Consider the following 21,123-nt stretch of genomic DNA (forward strand, 5'->3'; position numbering starts at 1 on the left):
AATATACACTGTTTTGAGAGATTATGACAGGGGTGTCCAAACTTGGGAACTTTAAGACTTGTGGACTTCAACTCCCAGAATTCCCCAGCCAGCCTGGCTGGCTGGGGAATTCTGGGAGTTGAAGTCCACAAGTCTTAAAGTTCCCAAGTTTGGACAACCCTGGATTATGATAAAACATTTGTGTAAATTTATGGGAACAGCATGAGAAATCCAGCATTTTTTTATGTAGTTAAAATTCTATCTTGTAACATAATACAAAATATATACCATGTTCCCCTGAAAATACAACCTACCCCAAAAATAAACCCTAGCTTGATTTTTACACATGCACCCAATATAAACCCTATCCCCAAAATAAGGCCTATTTTTAAAAAAAAACCCATTCCAGAGTACATGGGTAAAAATTAAGCTAGGAGGTGGATGGGGGGAGAGTGGGGCTGCCCTACTTACTTACAGATGAAGCCAAGCCTCACACATCCTGACACTTGGTTTACTGGCCCATTTCTTCTGCAGTTGGCAAGGCTTTCCTGAAGGCCTCTGCAACCGATAACAGAGCTCTCGATCGATCAGGAGGTTATCGGCTGCAGAGACCTTCAGGAAAGCCTTGTCAGCTGCAGAAGAAGTTCCTGAAGGCCTCGGACAGTGAAAAGGAAGCTGGGGGCGATGGGCGCAAGTGAGGTGAGTCAATGGATGATATCCCTCCCCAAAAAATATGACCTGCTGCCTTTTTTGGTGGCAAAAAAATATAAAACAGGGCCTTATTTTGGGGAAAACATGGGTAGTTGACAATTTATCAGAAATATCTGTTTATTGGAACAGCAGCATTTTTTCAGGCAGGATTCAATGACAAACAAAAAAAAGGGGAAGAAGAGATCCTGCTTAGTAACCTCTATGCCCGTGATGGCGAATCTATGGCATATTTGCCAGCTCCAACATGCATGCGCATGCCGGCCAGCTGATTTTCGGCCTTCCAGAGGGATGGGGGGGAGGCCATTTTTGCCCTCCCCAGGCTTCAGGAAAGCCTCCAGAGCCTGGGGAGGGTGAAAACTCCCCCCTGCACGGGGGTCTCATGTGCATGCACAGGGGGTCACACACACATGTGCGGGAGTCGTGCATGAATGCGCAGGTGGGTGGGCATGCATGCACAATTTTGGCACACCTTAGAAAAAGGTGCCCTATGCAATGAATAAATACTTTTCAAAAGGACAGCTCTTTTATTATAGAGCTGAGAATAGAAAACCCTATCCTACAAGTAAAGAGCCATGCTTCCAGGTGCTATTTGCATTCATGGAGGTGTAAATATATGGATTGAATTGGGGCATGCTAATGCAATGCCCCTTCATTCCTTTCTGATAAAGTCCTTTACTAACATCAACCAAAAAACATAGTGGGTTATATTAATACTGCAACCTATGTAAGCCCCATTTAAATTCAACGGGGTTATTCTCAAGTAAATATGCACTGGACTATAAAGGGTAGCATTAATCACCCTATTCCTGAATGATAATCCACCATAGGGTCTCTAGTGCTTTCCTGAATTAGGAATTATGTTAGGTTGTCATGGGGGTACCTAGGTGCTCCCATGTTACACCCCTTTTAGGCGGCCTGTGCTGGTTGCCGGTTGTTTTCTGGGTGCGATTCAAGGTATTAATTATGACCTTTAAAGCGCTCCATGGCTTAGGCCCAAGGTACCTGCGAGACCACATACTGCCACCAGTAGCCTCCCACTGTCCAGTACGATCCCACAGAGTTGGCCTCCTCAGGGTGCCGTTGGCCAGACAGTGTCGGCTGGTGACCCCCAGGGGGAGAGCCTTCTCTGTGGGAGCGCCTTCCTTCTGGAATGAGCTGCCCCCAGAGCTTCGCATAATCCCTGACCTCCGGTCCTTCCGACACGCCCTAAAAAGTTGGCTTTTCCAGCAAGCCGGCCTGGCCTGTTAATTTTAACTCATTTTTAAATGTATTGTCGTATAAATTCGTTTTTTTTTTTGATATGTATTTAATTTCTTTTTAACTTTTGGGATGCGTGTTTTTTAATGTTGTACGCCATCCTGAGTCCTTTGGGAGAAGGGCGGCATATAAATCCAATAAAAACAAAACAAACAAACAATAAAAGCAATCAGAAACAAAGTAATCCTCGACTTGCAACCAAAACTGAGATTTTCATTGCTAAGCAACAGGGTTCTTAACCCAATTTTGCTATGGCTGTGAAGCAAATCACTGTTACTATTAAGTGAATCATGCAGTCATTGAGCAAATCCATTTTGTTCCTTGATTTTGGTTATTGGAAGCTGGCTGATGAGCAGGTGATTCGGGGACTCTGCAACCATTGTAAATACATGCCAGTTGCAAAACACCCAAATTTTGATCACATGACCATGGGGATGCCATGGTGCTGATAAGTGCAGGGACCACTAATGAGTTACTTTTTTCAGTGCGGTTGTAACTTTGAATGGTCACTAAATGAATGATTGTAAGTTGAGGACTACCTTTATATTAAATGCGATAAGCAAATTCATGACATCTAGAATGTTACAGGTAGCTCTCAATTTACAACAGTTCATTTAGTGATTATTCGAAGTTACAACAGAACTGAAAAGTGTGACTTGTGACCATTTTTCACACTTATGACCATTCCCATGATCACGTAATCAAAATTCAGGTCCTTGGCAACTGACTCATATTTATGATGGTTGCAATGTCCTGGGATTATGTGATCACCTTTTGCAACCTTGTGTCAAGCAGTCAGTGGGGAACAATGTTCTCTCTAAGGTGCGCAGCTGCACGGGCGCGCACATGGCAAGAAAACACCGCGCAGCAGTTTTCAACTGCCGCGCAGTGATTTCTATTGCCACAGGCTCCGGAAGCTGGGGAGGTCCTTTGCAGGTAGCTAGAACGGGCTGCCCACAAAGGACTTCCCCGGACTTGCTTTGATGAGCACGGGGCGACTGAGGGTAGTTGTGAAGCCCCAAAACCCCCGCCGCCACCGGAATAACTGCTGACAGCCACCTCCTCCTCCTCCTCTAACAGTGCTGCCGGATTTGGCGCCCGGCGCTGCGGCTGATTTAAAGCCGGCAAAGCTCCAGCCGGCATCCCCGCGCATGGCAGCGCCGCCTCCCCTCCGCTCGGAGCACCTGAGCTCAGCGCCGCGTTACCCCTGCCCCCTCCTCCTCCTCTGCCGTGCTTTTGAGGAGCCATGAGGCTGCAGGAGCCAGTAGGAAGGTAGGGGGGAGAGCAGGGGGAAAAAAAGCCTCATGGCTCCTGAAAAGCATGGCGGAGGAGGAGGGGGGGCAGGGGTAACGCGGCGCTGAGCTCAGATGCAAATCTGGTGGTGCTGTTGGAGGAGGAGGAGGTAGCAGCAGTTATTCTGGTGGCAGCTCGTCGGCGTCTTCAGCAGCAGCCCTGCCCACGATGAAGAAAGCAAAGATGGAGCAGATCCACGCAGATGACGTCGCTGCAACATGACTGGTGGAGGAATTCTGGGAGTTGAAGTCCACAAGTCTTAAAGCTGTCAGGTTTGAAGACCTCTGCGTTTTTTTTCTAGGGGTGGAAGGGTCTTGTAACTTGACAGCTTTAAGACTTGCATGCTTCAAATGCCAGAGTTCCTGAGCCAACAGGACTGGAGGAGGAATTCTGGGAAATGAAGTCCACAAGTCTTAAAAGCTGTCAAGTTTGAACACCCCTGGGGTCTTTTTTTCTAAAGGGTTAGGGGTGCAAAGTTCTTGTAACTTTACAGCTTTGAGACTTGCACACTTCAAATGCCAGAGTTTCTGAGCCAACATGACTGGAGGAGGAATTCTGGGAGTTGAAGTCCACAAGTCTTAAAGCTGTCAGGTTTGAAGACCCCTGGGTTTTTTTTCCCTAAAGGATTAGGGGTGCAAGGGTCTTGTAACTTGACTTGCGTGCTTCAAATGCCAGAGTTTCTGAGCCAACATTTTGGTTGCTAAGCAGGAGCACTGTTAAGTGATACTGATATTATATAACACTTTGAATTAAGCGGGTACCTTGAAGAAACATAACTTTGAGTTTCAAATAATGCTGATTTCGTTGTTGTCTTAGGTGACATCTGTGAAAAAAATTCAGGTGCTCAGGCATGAAAATGTGCCGCTCAAACACTATACTTTTCTGCTCATATTGAAAAAAAATTAGAGGGAACATTGGTGGGGAAGCCAGATTCTCTTAATAACTGTGTTACTAAGTTATCATGGTTGATTCCCTTAACAACTACGGCAAGAAAGGCTGCAAAATCCACTTAACAATTGCCTCACTTAGCAACAGAACTGTTGGGGCTCAATTGAGGTCATAAATGAGGATTAACTATTTATTACATATTTCTGCCTTGTCTGCATTCAAGAGAACTTGAATTTAACCCTCAACACAAACACCTGTTTTAAGAATCAAATAACAGGTAATGCAGTGGTGGGTTCCGGATCCCGTTGCAACCGGTACGGCGCAACGGAGGCTGGCATCCACCACATGCACATACACAGCACCCGCGCAGAGCGCGCATGCATACTTACTGCCCACAATGCTCCAGCTGCTCAAAGGAGTGTTGCGCAGGTACTATACATTCCATGCACGTGCACGAAAGCCCTGATCGGCTCAAATACAGGTAAGGAGAGCGGGCGGGCAGGTGGGCCCTCTGGAGCACAGTACCGGAACGGTACCTGGTGCTCCCAGCAGCCACCAGTACACCCATACCGGGATGTTCTGGTCGTATCCCACCACTGAGGTAATGGGAAAGTTTTCTGAGATCCTGGTCTCCCACTACCAATCAACTTCCCTTCACTTGAAAAGAAATTTCATTCCATATCATCATTATTATCCATAATCAAAGACTGTGTGTGTGTGTGTGTGTATGTGTGTAATCAAAGACCAAGAGTATGTATGTATGTATGTGTGTGTGTGTGTGGTATGTATGTGTGTGTGTGTGTGTGTGTTGCATTTGTGCTGATAAATAAATAAAGGGAGACTAGTATAGATCTATTTCAAGCTATTTAGCTCTCATCAGCTAGCCATACCCTTACTCGGATTCGAACCTGGGCTGTTTTTGCATGTTAGGTAGTTGTATTAGCCACTAAGCCACAAGTTCTCCTCCCTTATCAACTGAGCCAAGGAAATGATTAAGTGTTATGTCAAAGCACCTGACATACATACATACATACATACATACATACATACATACATACATAAAACTAAATATCTGGCACATTTGATTATCCAGAAAAAATATAGTCATTCTTCCTTTTCAAGTTATCATGGCTATTAGAAAGATCTGTTAACTAGGCCAAATAAAAAGAGCAGTGCAGATGAGGAAATCCACTGTGAATCAGTATCTATTTTCTCTGTCAGATAATGGCCATGGAGTTCTCATTCATTCAGGTCTCTCAGGTAATGCTCTTATACAGTGGTTATTAAATCTTCTTCCATGAACAAGGAGGCCAGACCATAGAATCTGGTCAGTAGGAAGACTTTTCTACGAGATAGATACAGAATGTTGGCTACATACCTACCATAGGAGAAATGTTTTTCCATCAAGTGTTTCCCATGTAAGGAAGACGCTCATAGAGGTCTCTCTGGAGATTATTACCAAGGAAACAATACCGTACCATAAACTGATGCTGCATGAGCCTGCATGACCATTGTGCTTAAAAACATATTCCAAAACCAGAATACAATATTATCTTAATACTTTCCTCAAACACTGAGAAATCCATGCTGTCTAAAGAAAATAATTTTATAATCCAGGTGGCAGAAGATTGGTAGGAAAGATGGAGGAACAAGAACTAATTCTTTGGGAAAGCACAGGGATTAGTTTGAATTTAGGAGTTAATGCACCAGGCTAGAAACCAGAAGACTGTGAATTCTACCCTGTTTCCCTGAAAATAAGCCCCCCCCTGAAAATATTGCAACATAGCAGCAGCCATGAGGTGATCTGGCTCGCCACCTCCTGCACCTCAAAAGCAATAAGGCCTCTTGGAAAATAAGGCCAAGCGCTTATTTCAGGGGTCAAAAGAAAATAAGACCCCGTCTTATTTTCGGGGAAACACGGTAGCATGTTAGGCATGTAAGTTAACTGGGTGACTTTGGGCCAGTCACTTTCTCTCAGCCCTCACAGAGTTGTGAGAAAAAACAGGAAGAAGGGGTATGAATTTGAATTATTTTATAAAAACAAGGTGAGATAAAAATAAATGATTTCCTTATGCAACTTGAACCTCCTGATGCTATAAAAATGTATTTTTTTAAAAAAATGTATACAGCTGCCCATCTTGCATTGAACTCTGGACAGCTTCCAATCAACAATTAAAATAGTATCAATTATAAAACAATAGAAAACCATATTAAGGCTATTAAAACAGTAAAAATGAAAAACCTGGCCCCAACGTTAAACTTCCAACATATAAATCCCTCATTAAATTCTCTCAACCTATCCCAGCACAATCTCTTTCCCAGTATGAAGGGGGTCTACTATATTATTTCGCTCTCACAGAGAGGGACTCCTCCAGGTGCCGTCCACTAAGCAATGCCAGAGGGCGGCGCCGAGGGGAAGGGCCTTCTCTGGCCCAGCCCTCTGGAATGACCTCCCCCCCCCCGACATTAGGACAACTACCGATCTCCGCTCCTTCCGCACGAAACTCAAGACCCACCTGTTCCAACTAGCTGGCCTGTCTTGAATTACAACTACATTTTCTAATCCCCCCTGGACAATTTTAAATCTAAACTAATTGATTTTTTGGGTATTTTAAATTGTTTTAAATTTTGTTGTGCTGTTTTTAACTTATGATTATTTATTTATGAATTGTACAATGTTTTGATTACCTCCTCCTTGTCATTTATTTGTATTGAGTTGTACGCCGCCCCGAGTCCTTTGTGGAGAGGGCGCGGCCTATAAATTGAATTAATAAATAAATAAATAATAAATTAACAGGAAAAGCTTTTATTTTGAGATACCGGTGTAGGTCTCTTCCTGACATGGGGGGGGGGGGAGATTTGTCAATAACTTTATACATCTTTATTTATCTTTCAGTACAGGAAGCCAGTCTAGTTTAAAGTAGCTTGTGATGGTAAAGTTGCCATGTGGAGAAATGGATCAGAAGGATGTGGAAAAGGCCTTTCTGATGGTGGCTTGCAACCTACTGAAAAAAAACCTTAAGAGGCAGAGCAACCCTGCCCTGTGTGGTGCTTTCCCCCCCCCCCCCAAATTGGGTTATAGCCAATTTGTTTCAGCAAAAAAATGGCATCTAGTTAATTTGTTTTAATATGTATTTTAATAACCAATATGATAATTTTTTTAAAAAAAAATCTGATGAGTTGCTTTTGGGGGTCCCAAGGCTGCCTATGGAAATATCATTGTTGTTGTTGATGATATAAAATTCAGGCCTACCAGGGTTTCCCCTTTACAGCCCCCCTCAGACCTACCCCTTAAACTCCATTGGGCGGCCAATCAATGTAAATAAATAATTTATGTAAGACCCCACCCAGAACGCTGCTCTGACAGTTCTCAATGGCTGGAGGCTTTGCACCACTTTCAGTATCAATTTGGGAGATATAAGTCTTTTCCCGTGTCCTTTGAATGCGAACCCGGCCGTCTCCCTTATAACTGAGACGGGGGAGGTGGGGGGACACGATGACTTCTTGACCGGGCTCATTTTCCAGCTACTGACAACCCCACGCGCCTAAGATGAATGCAGACACGAAGGACTCGCCCCAGTCGCACCACGCTTCACCTTTCAGCGCTTGGCTCCATCGCCGGCGGCGAGCGGTGACACGCCAAAGATCGCTTTTCTGGAGCAGTCGGTTTCTGCCCCGGCCGGTTTCCTTCTGCTCTTCTGCAACCCGGGCTAACGGCAAGAGGCAGCCGCTGCAACCAGGCCTGCCCCGGCGGTTGACTGCAACGTTAGCGGCAGATCAGCAGCAGCAGCAGCAATCGCCCCGGCACAGATCGACTGCAGACTTACCTTGAAAGACATCTTGAGCTCTCTAAGGGGATCATGCCTACCGCCAAAAGCGGAGCTGCATCGTCTGGCCGCCCTGCAGCGCTTGCTCCCGGCTTCCCTCTGGGGCTGGCAGGCGAGCAGGGCAGCGTCTGGCTGCAGAGAGCGGCAGCCCCACGCCCGAGCCGGCGTCTGAGTAACAGCGGCGGCTGTCTGCCAGCCAACCAGCTACACGAGGCCCGCTTTTCCTCGCGAGCCGCAGGCTCTGCTGGCTCATCGCGGTGCCCTCCGAGGGTTGCCGCGCTTTGTTCTGTCACGCAGAGGAAGCGGGAGTTGCTGAATTAGCAAACTCCCGTGAATAGGTCGGGAGACGAGGATTTAGCTGCGGGCTTCGTGCTGCAGGTCCTGGCCGCCACCTCGCTGCCTGCCTGAGATGATAAAAGCAGCTACAGAGAAGACAGAAAAGGGGTGAACCATGTTGGGCTGCTGGGGGACTTGTGATTTAAAGGGGTACAAGTACAGGTAGTCCTCGACTTACAATACTTCACTTTGTGGCCGTTGGAAGTAACAACGGCACTGATAAAAGTGACTTACGACCATTTTTCACACTTATGACCATGGCAGCGTCCCTACATTTGGATGCTTGACCATTGGTTCATATTTATGACAGTTGCTGTGTCCCAGGGTCACTTGATCACCTTTTGCGACCTTCTGACAAGCAAAGACAATGGGGAATCCAGATTCACTTAACAACCGTGTTATTTATTTAACACGGTTGATTCACTGAACAAATGTGGCAAGAAAAGTTGCAAAATGGGACAAAGTCACTCAACAAATTTCTCACTCAACAACATAAATTTTGGGCTCAATTGTCATCAGTTGAGGACCCATAGTCCTCAGCTTATAGCCATAGTTGACCCCAAAATTTCTGTTGCTAAGCGAGATATTTGTTGAGTGAGTTTTGCCCCACATTTGTTGATATTTGTTATGTGACTTTTATTACCACATTTGTTAAGTGAATGACTGCAGTTGTTAAATTAGTAACACAGTTGTTAAGTGAATCTGGTTTCCCCATTGACTTTGCTTGACAGAAGGTCACAAAAGGTAATCATGTGATCCCAGGACACTGCACCTGTTATGAGTTACTTGCCAAGCATCTGAATTTTGATCATGTGACCATGGGAACACCGCAATGGTCATTAAAGTGTGAAAAACGGTCATAAGCCACTTTTTTCAGTGCCGTTTCAACGGTCACTAAATCGTAAGTGCCATAAGTCATGGACTACCTCTATTTCGTTTAAGCTATTTATACGCCACGTTTTGGATGTTAACATAGCTAAGACGTGGTAAAATATTTCAGATGGGTAATGAAAAGCATTTAAATGGTATTCAGCAAGAAAAGATCAGCATGTCAAAAAGTTGCAAGAATTTTCCCACCTTGCTTCTAAAACAGTTCTACATATGTACTGCATTTGAAAAACTAAAAATCCTAGTTTACAATAGTAAATAGATGGGAGGGGAAAAAGTGCTCAATAAACTGTATTTCATTATTTTAGGGCCATGGGTTTTGAATGCAGAAGTACCAATTTGTTCCTAAAATGAGCAGAAAACAGCACATCTGGTACAGTCTTATCTGAAAGCTCATATTGTAATAATAAATGATAATATTGGAAGAACGTGCATTCATTTTACAATTCAGAAAGGAACAGGTTTCATGAAACACTTGGGGTTTAACTTCCAGTATATATAGACAGAATTGGATTGCATGGTATGTCACAAAACAATACCAATTATTCAGAATTAAATAAATATCATATTATGACTTTGTATCTGAATTTCTGAGTAAAATAAAATATAAAGATGTACAATAAGGTTATTATAAAATGATGTACTTGAATTATTCTATAACCACATTTTCTTTTTGATCCTAGACCATCTCTTTTGGATTATTTTAACAGAAAGCAATATTAAGTCTTAAATCAAAAAATTAAGTCTATGGAAAAAAATGAACTGTACAATATACCGCTAGTGATTTTGCTTTTCCATTTTAGTTAGAAAAGTTTTTCTTCCTTTTCTATCTTGCCTGTCTTGCAAAGTAGTGGATTTATTTTCACTTGAAGTACATGAGAATAGACATCTATTTTGAAAAGTTTTTGTTGGAAATTGTGGCTTCCTAAACGAAATTAGGTGCTTGCTTCAGAACAGCAGCTAAACAATAAGGAGGACCTCAATTGAAAGCTTACATTGAAATGCTAATTTATAACAGCCTGTAGATCATGGACCATTTTCTATATTTTCATGACTCTCAGCAATTCCTAACTTCTACAGCAACCAAGAATGTAGGAAATAAAATTGCATTGTTTATGAGTTGAAGCCCAGTCCTGAGGTATCAAAGAGAGAATGGTGAAGCTTTCTTCAGAAACATTATCTAATTTAAAGGTAAGCAACCTTTTTGGACAGGCATGCACATAGGCATTTTTCAGATCCTATTTCTGGCGCTCTCATAAAGAATGCTCTCTTGGCAGAAATGAATTATCTCTGGGCACAAATAAAATACATAATAATAAAATGGTTCCTCTGGGAGAAGCAGCCAATCATACCCAGCCATTTACCAGAGGGCAAAGAATTGAAGTTCCCTTTAGTCTTCTCTACTACCCCTTTTTTTTTCTCTGGACAGATAGACAAACCAGCAACAAAACACTGGGTTTAGCCATCTTTTTTCTTTCTTTCTAAGAATGTGTTTGGAGTCGAAAGGACTTTTTCATAAAGATGAAAGCCTTGTAGTGTGCCAGTTTCCCATGTAAGTTTTTTGAGTTAAGACAATCTTGAAAGATTCTAAATGAACAGAGAATTTGATGAGCTCTGCTAAAACTAATATTGATTTGGATAGAAGTACCATCACTTGTTTCAAATTTATTTTGTGGAAGCATAGCTATCCTTTAAAATCTTGCTGCCACCCACACCCTCAAAGTAATCCATGTAAAATATTTTTGTTGAAGTTTAAACTTACCTAGACATCCTTACCTCTCAGTTGTACTTTACCAGACATTGTAACAACAGACTGGATTTTATTATATTCTATCTCCCAGTTATTTAAAGAAGATAAAATATTATGGTCAATTAAAACATAATTTAAAACAATGTATGAATGGATAGTATAGATTCTATTTAATGGGAAATAATCAACCAAAATGATTTTCTAAACGTAATTATAAAATGACTTCTGGTGGCCCAGTGGTTAGAATGCAGTACTTCAGGCTAATTCTGCTGACTGCTGACTACTAGCATTTCGGCAGTTCAAGACTCACCAAGCTCAAGATTGACTCAGCCTTCCATCCTTCCGAGGTCAGTAAAATGAGAACCCAGGTTGTTGGGGACAACATATTGACTCTGTAAACAGCTTAGAGAGGGCTGTGAAGCGGTATATAAGTCTCAGTGCTGTTCCAATTGCTGCTCTATCCAAGTTTCAGTTGCCTTTCTGTTCTTATCCTCCCTCTTTACAAGTTCATTTAGGTGTATAGCTTCCTTTTCATATGGTTGTGACCAATTGATACTTTTTTTTAAACAGAACAGAATTGTTTAATCACAAGTATCAAGGAATATTTCCATAGATATCATGTTGTCTATTCATATTGTAATGACTGTATATTCGATAATTAAGCTACAGGACCGAAGTCACATATTTTTCCCGTTTCCTCCCTTACTCCACTTGTAGTAATTATGAAGTCTTGTGGACTAAGGGCAGGTAACAAGGCAGATCTCAGGGTAGGGAGCAAAAGCAAGGTGGTGGAGAGGTGCAGACTGATTACAAAGGGAGGAAGAGAGAGGCGGAATGAAAATATGCATGTGCACTTTATAGAAAGAGGTGAGTATGATAATCTCAGACACTTCCCATTGCTGACATAGAGTTTTCTTTAAAAGAATGCAGCACTGAAGCATGTCTATGTTCATGGAAAGGAATATAGCTGGAACTTGCGTTGACAAGGTTCACTATGCTGTTTGATTAACACTGTTAAACATATCTGAATTAACGCAATGAAGAAAATATATTGATGCTTGCATAGTACCTACATCTCTCTCTCTATCTGGAGAATATAAAAGACATTATCTGTGCATAAATCTATTAAATAATATCCATAAGCAATTCCTCAACTATTCTTTGGCTTAGGGTGAGCCATTGGCACATATAAAGATCTATTTCCCTATTGGTGCACTTTGACATATCTAGTTTCCTTGAATGGAAACATGCACAACTCAGCATCAGATGTTTTAAGTCGATCAGTGGCAAAAAGCATTTGTCATCACTTTTGTCTGCTAAAAGGTTAGGAGGAACACTGGCAGTATTGTACTTTATTAAAAAACAGGATATGAAACACAAACGATTTAACTTCATTTTCCCATTATATGTATATTTGACAAGATAGAAGGTGGCAATCAGTGTCACTTAAAACAAACAGACTGGAGTTGCTGATGTACATTATTCTCTATTAATATTTGTTGGCATAAAATATAATTTGTAGATTTCGGAAGATCAGTAGATAACACAGGTCAGTTCTGGATTTTCTATAGCAAGAGACTTATTCTTTCAGTTCTGAAGTCACCTTCTGTTCTGTGCAAGATTTTCAAGCTATTTTGATTATGCTTTTATGAATGACAAGGATTTATTTTCTTTATGGTGGTCTGGGTAAAACTCTAATTACATAATAGGGAAAAATATAATGTACTTTGTGCTTATTGTTTTCCAAATAATAAAAAGCCAAATTTTCAAATGCTGTATATAAAGATGGTTACTTCATCTTGCCTACTTTGCTTTCCTGGATTAGAATAGCATGTATAACTTCCCTGTATGTTTTAGATTAGAAACCAACTCTTAAAGCTTTGTCAGGACAATCAGCTAAAAGCTTCTCTTTGCCACATTCACAAAATACTTCTTCATAATTTAAGAAGGGGGAGGGGAAACCCTGATACACGCGGCCTCCCCAAATAAAGGTGTTCCACCAGGAATTTGGCTGAAAGCTGAAATAAAACCTCAGAACCACTCATCTGTGCTTGTTGGCAATTCCAAAACATCTGCAGCTATTTAAAAAACAACCCAGGAGAGGAAAGTCAGGAAATTTAGCACAAGCTTGTTGGAAAAACCCAGAAATCAAAATCATAGATCAAATAGAAATATGCCGAAGTGTTTATGCTACTAAAAGTCATTGTGTTATATTTGATTATGAATAACCACAGATCAGAAACGGAGAATATTGTTTAGCAAAAACATAGAATAATTGAAAAAGTTGACCAAGTTTTTTTTTATTTAGCTGAAGTGTCCTTTTTTAAGGGATGTCTATTCAAGTTGCAAGCTGGCTGTAATAAGAGCATAAGTTATTTTTGGCTTTTGATGTGCTCACCTTGCAGAAAAAAAAAGAGAGAGAAGTGCATGGTCGCAATCAACTTTCATAAGAATAGTCTCATTGTGTTTAGAACAACCTTGAACAGGACTGAACTGTGAGTGTGATAGTCTTCTTGTTGTGGCCCATCAAGTCAATCCTGACTCCTGGTGGCTAGAGGGACAAGTCCCTGCAGTTTTCTTGGCAACGGTTTCAAAAGTGGCTTGCCAGGGCTTTCTCCTTTCTAGGGCTGTGGCTCCCATAATAATATTCTATAAATTCTTTCCTTGTTATATCATTTAATATCAGGGCAATACAGTAAGTTATACATTTACACTCTTAAAGATTAAGAACAGTTTGGAAAAATGGATTTGGAGTTTCATCCATATTTAATTAAGGAGAGAGAGAGAATTTTAACTCCTAGCAGCAATTCCAGCAATGACGAGGGATATTGTAATTCAGCAATGAATGAAGGCTCTATATTTTATTCCTGTGAAGTGCTGCTAAAAGTGTTAGGTGAAATCAGCTAGTTTTCTCCAAAGCAGAAGATTAAATATAAAACTCATACAACTATCAGTATTTATTTTGTAATTGGTGTTGTGGAGGTCATGTGTCATACAGCTTTACTGCAAGGTAATTTCAACTCATTAGGTAAGGTAATTTCAACAAGCCCACCCGGCATGCATTACTGAAACCTGATTGACACCAGAGGGGGAGTTTTCCTCTTGGAAATGTGTCCAGCTGGGTTTAGGGTCTGCAACCAGCCAGGGCCTCAGGGCAGAGGAGGGGGCTTACCAGCTGTCATCCAGAAATCTTTTTTTCCCTAGGTTCACAGGTTTCTGGGTGTGAGACTCTGTTGGTCTCACACAGGATCATGCTTAGGAATGCTGCCACTGTATCAGCTTCCATGCTGCATAGTAACTTCCCTGCCTCAACTGCTGAAGGCTATCTCAGGGTTGGCAGGGGAGTTTCCCTGGCTTATGGTCCAGACTTCAATCTGGTTTGGCCTCGGAGGTAGCTCAAGAGTTTATGGCCACCATGGTGGCCATGGGTCTATCCCAGGCTATCCAAGGTCCAAATCGGGACAGTGGTCACACTCCAGATATGATTGTTGGAGCAATAGCAACCTGTCCTGGTGTAGGATCTGTCATTATCCCCTCTAGCATGGTCAGACCATGCCCTGCTGGCTGTGAGAATCTTCAGTGCTGCCTCTTCCTGCAAAAAGACAAGACCTATTTGAATGGTCCACTCTCAGTGACTAGACCCATCCTGGTTCCAGAAGAAGCTTGAGTATGTCGTGGGGGTGCTGCAGCATTGCCCTGTGGAGGCTTTGGTCACAATCTGGAATCAGAAAGCAGCCAAGGCTCTGAACAGGATCAGACCAGGGGTGAAATCCTACTGGTTCGGACCGGTTTGGGAGAACTGGTAGCGGGCATTTGGTGGGTTGCCAAACTGGTAGCGACTGCTGGCTGGCCACGCTCCTGAACCAGTCCCCCGGTTGCCGCTTGTTCACCCTACCCCATCCCACCCAGACTCTGCTTTCTATTGTTCCAGCCTGCCTCCCTTACTCCCTTCCCGGCAGCCCTGCCAGGAAGGGATGCCTTCCATGTGGCCTTCCCAGTGTCCCTGTGGCCAACCTGTGAAGGCAAGCAAGCAGAAGGCCGTGTGGAAGACAGGCAAGCATGTTGGGGCCAGCTGGCCATGGAGAAGGGAGCTAGCAGCCTACAACCCTGCCATGCTTGCCTGCTTTCCATGCGGCCTTCCCGGCAGTCCCCCATGCCTGTTTGCCTTCCAGGGTTGGTGTCTAGCCTGGCCTGGCCAGTGGGTGGGTGGCTGGCCCTTGATGGAGACGCAGTCGCTGCTCTGGGGTTGAGAGGGGCAGTGGCAGTGGCGATGGTGCTCCAGGAGGGCAGGCACCAGGTGGATGTCCCAGGGATGCTGCACATGTGCACCGCCTGCCCTCCCAGAGCACCGCCACCCCTCTCAGCCCCAGAGCAGCAGCTGCATCTTCACCAAGGGCCACGCGCCCTCCTGGAGCACTGTCTTCCTTCTCCTACTGCTGAAAGAAAGAAAGAACACCCCACTCTTCTGCTAGTCCTGTGCAGCGCAGCTCCAGGATGGCCGAGAGCCCAGCCAATCTCTGCTGCCGCCACCGCTGCTGCTATCGGGTGTATCCGTGCAGGAGAACTCCCTGGGGCTCCGTCTATGTGCCCAGACCAGGAGTGTGTGTGAGAGAGAGGTGGGGGAAGGGGGAGAGAGAGAGAGAAAGACAGAGACAAAGAAAGAAAGGAAGAGAGAGAGGAAAGAAAGATAGACAAGAAAGAGAGAAAGAAAGAAAGGAAAAGAGAGTGAGAGAAAAAGAAAGAGATAGAACAAGAAAGAGAGAGAAAAAGAAAGGAAAAGCGAGAGAGAAAAAGAAAGAGAAGGAAAGAAAGAGAAGAGAAGAAAGGAAGAGAGAGAGAAAGAAAAAAAAGAAAGAAAGAAGGAAAGAGAAAGAAGGAAAGAAGGAAAGAAAGAAAGAAGGAAAGAAAGAGAAAGAAAGAGGAAGGGAGAGAGAGACAAGAAGAAGAAAGAAAGAAAGAAAGAAAAAGAAAGAAAAAGCTTTCCACAATTGAGACCAAAAATTTGGTGGCTAAGTAAAAGTGTTGTTAAGTGAGTGTCACCACATTTTACAATTTGGCTATGCCCATCCGGTCACATGTCCATCAAGCCACACCCACTGAACAGGTAGGGAAAATTTTTCCCACAGGATCAGACCCATGTGTTCTCTTATGGCCCATCACTCCCAAAACTTTTTTGTGGTTTATGGAGGAGCTGAAGGTGCTGAAAAGGTCCAAAAATACCTAGAGCACTGCTGGAAGAAAACGTAAGAACACATCTGATTGGCCACAGGTCAGAGTGTGGCCTACATCATGACAATATGTCTCTCTGGTCTTATTGCCTGATAGCTGGGATCAAGGTCACCTGGACTCTCCTTGGGAAGGAGGGCTCAGATGATCATTTGCAAGGCTGTGAAGGCAATGTCATGGGTTCATAACAGAACACAAAAATTGCCAAGATACATTTACACTGTAATCATATAAAATGGGGAAAGTATTGTAATTTTATTTAAATTTCTAGCATGTACATTTTATTCCTTATCTGGGCTCTCTTTTATTACTAGTTCTCCTGTTTGCCTATCACATTCTTCCAGAAATGTGGAAAATTACTTATACTAAACCACTGCCACTTTACTTACACTGCTGTAGCCTTGAATGCTGAAGTAGCTGCCCCAGAGGAAGCCTCTTAATTTCCACATAGTGGATGAAAGATGAACTTGACGCCCTCCCCCCCAAAAAACACACAGTTTAGTGACTTGTAGAAATCAGCTTTTCTTAAAGAAGAAAAATAAGATTGAACTGACTTGAAATCCAAGATGAAGCTTTTTCAGGGGGCTTTGTAAGTGAAGTAATTACCTGAATTAGGGATAAAGAGCACATGAAGGGATATACTACTTTATAATGCCTTGGTAATGTCACACTTGAACTACTGCATTCAGTTTTGGTCACCATAATATAAAAAAGATGTTGAGACTCTAGAAAGAGTGCAGAAAAGAGCAACAAAGATGATTAGGGGACTGGAGACTAAAACATATGAAGAACGGTTGCAGGAACTGGGTATGTTTAGCTTAAGAGAAAGAAGGACTAGGGGAGACATGATAGCAGTGTTCCAATATCTCAGGGGTTGCCACAAAGAAGAGGGAGTCAAGCTATTCTCCAAGGCACCTGAGGGTAGAACAAGAAGCAATGGGTGGAAACTAATCAAGGAGAGAAGCAACTTAGAACTGAGGAGAAATTTTCTGACAGTTAGAACAATTATTCAGTGGAACAGCTTGCCTCCAGAAGTTGTGAATGCCCCAACACTGGAAGTCTTTAAGAAGATGTTGGATAGCTATTTGTCTGAGATGGTGTAGGGCAGTGATTCTCAACCTGTGGGTTGGGAGCACTTTGGGGGTCAAACGACTCTTTCACAGGGGTCACCTAAGACCTTCGGAAAACACATATTTTCGATGGTTTTAGGAACCGAGACACCAATTTTATGGTTGGGGGTCACCACAACATGAGGAACTATATTAAAGGGTCGCGGCATTGGGAAGGTTGAGAACCACTGGTGTAGAGTTTCCTGCTTAGGCAGGGAGTTGGACCAGAAGACCTCCAAGGTCCCTTCCAACTCTGCTATTGTAAATAGCTACCTGGGAATCCTGAACATACTGTTCCCAAACCTCAAAGTCTCTGCAAGGCATCAAGGTGTGGAAAGAATGGGATGTCTGAAGAAATTTTCTTGGTTTTTTTTTTTTAATGCCATTCGGCCCCCTAAACCCACTAGGTCTCAAGCACCCTGTAACCGGATCCGATGGACATTTAGTCAAAGGCAAATTCCACCAAGTTCAGTTGAGCTGAGAGAAACAGTACAGGATCGCAGCCCTGGACGAAGCCTTAATCCGATTTGAGCTGCCGCCAGCAATGAGTGACGCGTTTCCTCAATCCTTGCCTCGTTTGCTAACGAAGCAAGCGCCGGGGTCGCTGTTAGAGCTGCAGGTGTTTTTCTCCGCCGAGATCGTTCCGGGGATCCCCACGCCGCCCTCGCCTCCTTAGGACCCACGTAGCCCGATCTCCTCTCCCTGGGCGGCGTTTTCCCTCGTGATCCCGCGAAAGTGGCAGCCGAGCAGCAGGAGGTGTCTCTGCCTCCTCCTCCTCCTCCTCCTCCTCCCCTTTGCTTTCTTTTCGGTGCCCTCCGAGCTAATCGGAGCACAAAGGGGCACAGGAGGGGCGGAGGCAGGCGGTCCCTCTCGGATCGCTAATCCCGCGGACGGCGTAAACAAATCCAGCGAAGGGGGCGCGAAGATGGCGAGGAGGACCCGGGTGGCGGCAGCTCTCTTGGCTTCTCGAACGGCGCCAGGCGCAGCGTTGGCAGGGGTCGTCTTGGCGCTCTGGTCCTGTTGCCACCCCGCGGGCTCCCTCTCGGCTTCTTCCCTGGACGCCGGGGAGAGGGCGCTTAGTCTCCACCCGCCTTACTTCAACCTGGCGGAGACAACCCGCATTTGGGCAACTGCCACCTGCGGGCAGGACGAGAGCGGGAGGCCCCGCCTAGAGCTCTTCTGCAAACTGGTGGGGGGACCCGCTGCTTCCCCCGCCGGGCAAACCATTCAGGTGAGAGAAATGATCTCGGGGATGTGTGTGGGGGGGGGGCGAGTTGGGGGGTGGTGAGAGATTGGGAGAAAGAACCAAAGAGAAGCAGCACATAGAAAACTTCGATTGGATTAGTTGCTTTTTCTTGTAGTAGCAACTATTAAGGTCGCAGGCTTGGGGGTGAGATCCATTAATCTCAGACTTTTTCTGGATGGGCACCCATGATATTATGTGAGGATTGTAATAGCTGTCTTCATCAAGACAAGTAACATATAGAAGAGTAAACCTCTCTTTCTTCCCTTAATACCAGTGGCACTGATCTAATACATGTGTGTGTATATATAGTTCAAATTTACATTAACAGAAAGTTCTTTGTAATGTGATTGAGTTTGCATTACCTTTAATTTCTAATTTATATAGTGAATTAGGGAGTTTCCTCATTAGAAGTGTAGGTCAAAACTGTGCCAGTTCAGTTTCTACTTCTAATGGTCTGGGAAGAAAAATCTAGACAACTCCACATAGTGAAATATATTTAATCTAATTTAGCTACTCATGTCTAAATTACATAATTCTACTGGTAATCTCATTGTTGAAGCATAGATTGGTGTTTGGATGGGTTAAATAATTAGGTATTACATTCAAATGATCAATACTTCTGATTACATAGTACAGAGAGCAAAGAAAATAGGAGTGAGCAAAAAGACAATAAGATCTATTCTGGCATATTTGCAACGTGTAGTTGTTTTGTTAAGAAGATACATTTTTAGACTTGCTTCAAAGTACTACAATCGCTGTTCTGTCAATATTTAGAGATATGTTGGTATTTGTAGATAGAAGTTATCCCAGTTCATTGAGTTCATAAGCTAATTGGTTCCTCTCTTTAGTTCTAGCTGGTTAATTTTCAGATGATAACAATATTTAAAAGCAGCATAGATCCTGCAGTCCAGACAACAATGGATAACATAGATTATTCAAAATAATTCCAAAAAGGCTTCAAACCCAGCCTGGGGTTGAAACAGCTTTGGCCGCCCAGTTAGATACCAGGAATGGATGAGAAAAATATATGCCTGATAATGCTTGTATACTTTTCAATAGCTTTTGGTGCCATCTTTTCAATTATCCCTCTTAGCTGATTTACCTTTTGAATGCACTGAATTATGTATACTTGGAGAATTTTACTTCATACCTATTGTCTATGGAGTGCTACAAAGTTTCATTTTATTCTCCAATACAGAATTGTTTTGAGAAAATTCCCAGTTATTCTCTTTTGCAGAATCAGTTGGCAAGACTCAGAGACTTGCATTTAGAGTCACAGCTTACCCAGACTAATTCCTGCAGTCCCTGACACACAATTTAGTACTGCAACCCAATTATGTATCTCCAAACCAGGGTGGGTTCCTGCCAGTTCTAACCTCTTCTATAGAAGAGGTTCCACAAATCTACAGTGCCGTTTAAAACCGGTTCCAGCTCCCTCCCCCCGCCTGTCCGCACATCATCAAGATGAAGAGTGAGAGAAGGAATTCTGGGAGTTGAAGTCCACAAGTCTTAAAGCTGTCAAGTTTGTACACCCCTGGGGTTTTTTTTCTAAAGGGTTAGGGGTACAAGGGTCTTGTAACTTGACAGCTTTAAGACTTGCACATTTTAATGCCAGAGTTTCTCAGCCAACATTTTGGTTGCTAAGCAAGAGCGTTGTTGAGTGAGTTTCACCACATTTTACAAGTTGGCCATGCCCACCCAGTCACATGGCTGGCAAGCCACTCCTACCCAGTCACATGGCTGGCAAGCCACTCCCACAAAGCAGGCCACACCTACAGAAGAGGTTCTAAAAAATTTTGAAACCCACCACTGCTCCAAACAGGTTGGAGATGGCATAGGCAGAAACCATGAGTCTGAGAAAGGGACAAGGGATGTCCCTAATTCTTGCTCTTCCAGCTTTGCTGACTATGCCAAGTTGCTGTAAGGAAAATATTCAGTTAAATTAGAAACCAAAGTGATTGGAGGTAGTTGAAACAAAGTTTATTGGCATGTACAACAACAGTGATCAGGGTCTCCTTGCTAAAATGAACACAAATATACCCCAAACAACAAACATCTGTCAGTTATATATATACCTTTGATTTCAAAATAACTGTTCATTGTTATGGAACTGCATCAGAATTATGGGTAGAGTTTTAAAATCTGTAATAGTTGCTGGTCTGGTTCCATTGGAGCTTACTTTCCATGGAAGAAGGTTCCATTTGTCAGTGAATAAATATATGATTAAACTGTTTATACTGTTTACAAATGTTAAAAAAACATTGTCAATCATATTGTGACTTATATAGGTGGTATGTGTCTGATAATGCTTAGGAGATGACTTTACTGAGATACCATTGCATTCCTCTAAACCAGAGGTCTCCAACCTTGGCAACTTTAAGCCTAGTGGACTTCAACTTCAACTTAAGTCCTCCAGGCTTAAAGCTGCCAAAGTTGGGGACCCCTGCTCTAAACTAAAGGGACTGACTTGGACGCTAACCCTCCTACCATAAGAAATGGCATTTATAGTACCCGTAAACTAAGTCCTTTCCCACCATGGAAAAGGCAGCAGTGTGGTTTTACTTCTCTCTGTCTTCCAGAGTTGCCATTCCAACTTGCCTGTGTTTTATTCAT

The 21,123-nt window shown here is 43.3% G+C and overlaps 2 protein-coding genes across 2 annotated transcripts in view; one reads left to right on the forward strand and one right to left on the reverse strand.

Annotated features, from left to right (window-relative positions):
• The window catches only part of ANKRD29 (ankyrin repeat domain 29), a 45,507-nt gene extending 37,387 nt beyond the window's left edge, over positions 1-8,120 (reverse strand). The window contains exon 1 of the mRNA XM_081950283.1: positions 7,956-8,120. Within this exon, the coding sequence (XP_081806409.1) occupies positions 7,956-7,967 (12 nt within the window). The 5' untranslated portion in view covers positions 7,968-8,120. The remainder of the gene's footprint in view (positions 1-7,955) is intronic.
• Positions 8,121-17,324: 9,204 nt separating this feature from the next.
• Positions 17,325-21,123, forward strand: part of LAMA3 (laminin subunit alpha 3) — a 142,711-nt gene continuing 138,912 nt past the window's right edge. The window contains exon 1 of the mRNA XM_081950278.1: positions 17,325-18,495. Within this exon, the coding sequence (XP_081806404.1) occupies positions 18,190-18,495 (306 nt within the window). The 5' untranslated portion in view covers positions 17,325-18,189. The remainder of the gene's footprint in view (positions 18,496-21,123) is intronic.

The sequence above is a fragment of the Natrix helvetica genome, assembly GCF_964273705.1.
Source record: "Natrix helvetica genome assembly, chromosome: 4".
NCBI classification, from domain to species: domain Eukaryota; kingdom Metazoa; phylum Chordata; class Lepidosauria; order Squamata; family Natricidae; genus Natrix; species Natrix helvetica.